This window comes from Chelonoidis abingdonii, chromosome 11 (assembly GCF_003597395.2).
Source record: "Chelonoidis abingdonii isolate Lonesome George chromosome 11, CheloAbing_2.0, whole genome shotgun sequence".
Classification (NCBI taxonomy): Eukaryota; Metazoa; Chordata; order Testudines; family Testudinidae; genus Chelonoidis; species Chelonoidis abingdonii.
The window spans coordinates 49,048,623-49,054,243 of NC_133779.1; the positions used below are offsets into that span (position 1 = coordinate 49,048,623).

Here is a 5,621-nt window from a genome sequence, read left to right on the forward strand (position 1 = left end):
ACGCTCAATGTGCCAATAATCAACCCAGCATGTGAGCTGCACATTGGTTCCTGCCGATGCCAAGAATAATGATAAACGATGTGGCTTTGTGCTGCAAAACATCCCTTGGCTGAATGCAGCCTCCCCGCCCCGCCAGCACCTGATTTTCGGTGCAAGGCAGATACAGGCACCTCCTGGATCTAGCCAGCTCTCACTTGTCTGTTGCTACAGCTACAAATCTGACCCTTGGGTAATACCCTGTGGTTTTCTTTTGCCCAGCGTCTCTGACACCAAAGGGAACAAATTCCTTGGCTACTGTGCTCTGGGCTTTCCTGCAGTTCTGTCACCACCTGCTGGCTCCTGGAGGCTGAGAGCTCTGATCGCTACCCCACCGTAAGTTACAGCCAGAGGCCGCCAGACCACATTAATGTTCCTAGAGGAAGATGGGGCATGTGGGATGCCCGCTGTAGGGTTCCACATGAAAATGATGCCGAAAGAATGTTTGCAGTGTTGTTAGGGTGACCAGATGTCCCGATTTTACTGGGACTACCCTGATATTAGGGGCTTTTTCTTATATAGGCAACTATACTCCTTTCTGGGGAAAAAAGTGTCCCAATTTTTCACACTTGCTATCAGGTCACCCCAAGTGATGTAACTATGCTGGTCCCAGGATATTAGAGAGACAAGGCGGGTGAGGTAATAGCTTGTATTGGACCAACCTGTGGAACTCCTTGCCAGAGGATGTTGTGAAGGCCAAGGCTATAACAGGGTTTAAAAAAGAGCTAGATAAGTTCTTGGAGGATAGGTGCATCAATGGCTATTAGCCGGGATGGGCAGGAATGGTGTTCCTAGCCTCTGTTTGCTGGAAGCTGGAAATGGGTAACAGGGGATGGATCACTTGATGATCACCTGTTCTGTTCATTCCCTCTGGGGCACCTGGCACTGGCCACTGGGGAAGATAGAGTACTGGGCACTTTTGTCTGATCCAGTAGAGCCATTCTTATGTCCTTATATTGAACTTCTGTTGGTGGAAGAGACAAGCTTTTCCGCTACACAGAGCTTTTCTTCAGGTCTGTGGAAAGAAATCTGCGTGTCTGAGCTAAATTCAAGCTGGGGCAGATAGTTGAGCACAAGGGTTAACATGCCGTGGGAGGTCCCCTGGAGATGAAGTGGAAACAGGCTGTTAAGGTTGTAAAGAGAAGAATGGAAAAAGTAATGCCAAAGTTAAGGCTGCACAATTAAGCTTAACGCTGCCCCCTTGTGGCTGTAATCCGTGATCCCGGACTATTTCTCATATACTGTACAAATTTTGCTACAGCCTTAGACACACCTGTCATCCCTCGCCCCATTTCACACCCACGGAGCCATCCACATAGGGCGTCCACATACTCAGCCACAAACACACACACAACCACAGTCATGCACAAAGATCTACACAAACACATATAGACTACACATGCCCCTAACCACAGACACACTTAACACACAGTCTCCCACACACTCTCACCCAACCTGTGCATACACTCACAAACACCTACACACACACTAACTGTTAACACACAGTCTCCCACACACTCTCACCCAACCTGTGCATACACTCACAAACACCTACACACATACTAACACACAGTCTCCCATACACTCTAACACAACCTATGCATACACTCACACCTAGACACACACACAAATATACTTGCTCACACACATTCTAACACAACTTTACAAACACATGAATGCACACAGACCCATCCAAACACAGACAGACACACGTGCAGCGAGCCAGATACACACACACCGAGCCATATGTGCAACCACACACACACTGAGCCCCATCCACACAAAGCCACGTACGCAGACACAGGCACGCACTTACACACAGCACTGTCGCTCTCTGCACAGCACATGGGCCCTGCACACACCGACCAGGAGCCAGGCACACAGGCATCAGAGGCACTGAGCATTTGTCACCAGTCAGAAGCAGCTCCCCACCCCGAGACCTAATTAGCACACGCAGCAGAGAGCGCGGGCGACACAAAGGGCAATGCTTGCCCAAGCTGAGCATCACATGCTGAGCGGCGTGGAAGGCACGAGAAGGCAAAGGACGGGAGATGCCAACCCAAATTTGGCAAAGCTTGAACCGCTCGCGACACCGTCCCCCCCCCCACACACACACATCCCCCCAGCACCTGCTCCCAGCTCCCCAGCTCACATGCACTTGTCTGGAGCTAGGTATTTGGCAGGTGTGTGAGAAACAGCTGCAGGGGCTGGAGGTCTCAACCCAAGCACTGAGACTGGACTTTATAAACACGAGCCTCGCAGCCTCCCCTAGGAGGCAGGTCAAGATCTTTATCCTTATTTTCAAAGTGGGGAAACTGAGGCACAGAGCTGGGCAGGGCCATGCCGCAAATCAGTGGCAGAGTGGGGAATAAAACCCAGAAGCCCTGGCTCACACTAGCCCACAGTTTCCTCCCGGAATAGGCATAGAAGAACCCAGGAGTCCTGACTCCCCATCCCAGCACACATCTCGCCACACACAACTACAGAGACGGGACAGGAATCCCATCTCCATTGCGTTATGCCAAAGGCCTGGGCCTGATTCTCAGTCACACTCTGGCGCCTTTGTGCCGCTCCAGCAGGGTCACGGGGTCTTCAAGTGGCTGAGAACGGCTCCCCGAGGGCTCCCCTCCCCTGCAAAGGCCTCCCCAACCCCTGGCTTAGGGGAAGGTTCGGGGTGCTGGCCAGAGCACGCTGTGTGGTGACTCTTCTCCGCTCCTTGGGGGCCATGAGGCACACAGCATCAATCAGAGCAGCTAGGCTAATACTAATTGGCTAGAAATCATTTTAAGTTCGTTTATTTCCTGGCCCCAAGATGGCAGCAGCATTCCTGCCTTTACCAGGCGCGCTGTGTCTGCTGTGGAGCCCAGCTTTCCAAGGCTTCTAAAATGAAAGAAAAAAGGCCGGGAAAACTGTTGTGGATGCACTTCTCTCTCTTCATCTGCACCCCGGCTCTCTATTCCCCCACACCCCATCTACTTATCTAGCGCTTCCAATGCCTCTGATCTATCCCCACCTCACTCAGCAGCAGGGCATCTGTCTGTCCAGCTGTTGTCTAGCCCACCCAGCAGGGGGTTCAGAGATGGGTGGTGGACTTAGGAAAAAAATTCCCCAAAGGGCAGTTAATTCCATCATTGTCCCCTAGAAACTTATTTGCACCTGCCTCTGAAGCAGGGCCATTGGGAGTCAGAGACCTGGCTTCTCTCCCTAGCTCTGCCACCAACCTGCTGGAGGACCATGGGCAAATCACTTCCCCACCGTGCCTCAGTTTCCCCCATGTCGCATGTCTCCTGGGCACTGTCTGAGACAGGCTCTAGCCATTCCTAATCCCCCTAGACCAGTGGTTCTCAAACTTTTGTACTGGTGACCCCTTTCACATTGCAAGCCTCCTAGTGCAACCCCCCTATAAATTAAAAATACTTTAATATATTATAAATGCTGGAGGCAAAGCAGGGTTTGGGGTGGAGGCTGACATCTCACAACCCCCCATGTAGTAACCTCATGACCCCTTGAGGGGTCCCAACCCCCAGGTTGAGAACCCCTGCCCTAGACTATGCCTCTTATTGTGGTCTCTGGGTGTGCTTGCATCCTCCTAGGGGCTAAGGGCAGGAGCGGCGCCAGGGTTTTTGGCACCCTGTGCGGGTGTCCTTCCGTGCTCCCAGTCGGCAGCAATTCGGCGGTGGGGGGGTCCTTCTGCACTCCCGGTCTTTGGGGCACTTCAGCGGCGGGTCCCAGAGCGAGTGAAGGACCTACCGCTGAATTGCCCCTGAAGTCCCAGAGCGCGGAAGGACCCTCCACCGCTGAATTGCCCCCGAAGACCCGGAACGCGGAAGGACCCCCTGCCGCTGAATTGGCCCCGAAGACCTGGAGCGCGGAAGGACCCCCTGCCTCCGAATTGCTTCCCCCCCCCCAATCCTGGTGGAACTGCCAGCCCTGGCTAAGGGCCAGATCTTCAGAGGTATTTAGGCACCTAACTCCCATTGACTTCAGTGGGAGTTAGGCACCTCAATACCTTTGAGGAGCTGAGCGCCCCTGGCTGTGCAGCAGAACTGTAGGTGCTGGGGCTTCCAGCTGGGAAAAGGCAGCTGCCCAAACTGCTACATCTTTACAGGCCTTCACCCCGTCTTCAGCCAGGGGAGCATAGGGTGTGAAAAGGACTCTTGCAGGCCCAGGCATGACATGGCTTCCTGGCCGGGCTGAGCTGGGAGGAACCGTTCTGGATGGGAAGCAGGGAGTCCTGAGGGCAGGCAAAGGGTGGGCAAAGGCAGAGAGGGAAAGGAGTTTCCATTCAGCTCAGTGTGTGTGTGTGTCTGTGTCTGTGTGTGCGTATGAGTGAAAGAGAGAGAGAGAGTCGGTGTGTGAAACTGTGCATGACAGAGATTGTGTGTGTTTGTGCACAGGAGATTCTGTGAGGTGTGAGATTCTCTGTGTGTGCATGTGTGTGAGCATGAGATTGTGTGTGTGCACATGAGCGTCTGTGTGTGTGAGACTGTATGTGGGTGTGCGCAGGAGATTGTCAGTGTGCACACACCCAAGGGAAAGAGTGCATGTACAAGGGAAAGCAGGTACCTGTGTGAGAGTGTCGGCATGTGTCAGTGTGCCAGGGAAAGTGGGTGTGTGTATGAGTAGGCGTGCAAAGGAAAGTGAGTGTGTGCATGCAAGGGAAAGTGTGCATGTGTGTGTGAGCATGTCTCTGTGTTTCAGTGTGTGTGCAAGGGACACGGTGTGATAGGACAGTGTGTGAGCACTGTGGGTTTGCCAACTGCTTGTGCATGTGTACAGGTGTGTGAGGAACAGTTTGTAATTTTGTGTCTGTTTGGATATAAGTGTACCTGTATGTGTATGTGTGACTACATCTCTGCATGTGTGAGCCTGCCAGTGTGTAGGAATGTGTGTGCCTGTGTGAAACTGTGTTGTGTGCAACTCTGGGTGAACTTGGGGGGGGGGGGGTTATACCTGGGGCAGCTGCGTGTCTGAGAAAACTCAATAGTTGTGTGATGTGAGCGTGTGCGTGTGAATACCTCTGTGTGAATGCGAGTCTGTGTATCTGTGTGCCTCTATCTGTAAGGATGCCCTGGGCTGTGCGTGTGTTGTGAATCTGTGAAAATGAGCGTATGTATGCGTGCCTCCAGAGCCGGGTGCGTGTTGTAAATCTCTAGTCGTGTCTCCCTGTGAAAATAAAGTGTGCATGTGTGTGTGCACCCTGGATTGTGTGTCTGTGTGCGTGCTGCGTTGTGTGTCTGTGTGTGTGTGCGCGCGCGCCAGAGGTTGGGTGGGGGGCAGGAGCGGTCCCGGTGTGTCCGTCGCTCAACCCCCGGCTCCGCCTCTGCCCTATAAACCCGGCTCCGGCGCTGCCCCGGCTCAGAGCAGCAGCGCCGCCCCGGTCCTGCCCCGCGTCCCGGGATTACAGATGGTCGTTCAGCTCCGCCCCGCGCCCCAGCTGCCCGGCAGGATGTCCGAAGGGAGCCAGCCCAAAGTGGAAGCCAATATCCTGGTGCTGGGAGCGGAGAAAGTGGGGAAATCCGGTGAGTGTCGGGCACCCCACAGCCCGCCTCCTCCCGTCCGATCGCTGCCCCCTTCCCTCCCAC

General features: G+C 53.9%; 1 protein-coding gene across 1 annotated transcript in view; it reads left to right on the top strand.

The window, feature by feature from the left end:
- Positions 1-5,418: 5,418 nt before the first annotated feature.
- The window catches only part of LOC116831852 (ras-related and estrogen-regulated growth inhibitor-like protein), a 4,009-nt gene continuing 3,806 nt past the window's right edge, over positions 5,419-5,621 (top strand). Inside the window, exon 1 of the mRNA XM_032792181.1 lies at positions 5,419-5,558. Within this exon, the coding sequence (XP_032648072.1) occupies positions 5,444-5,558 (115 nt within the window). The 5' untranslated portion in view covers positions 5,419-5,443. The remainder of the gene's footprint in view (positions 5,559-5,621) is intronic.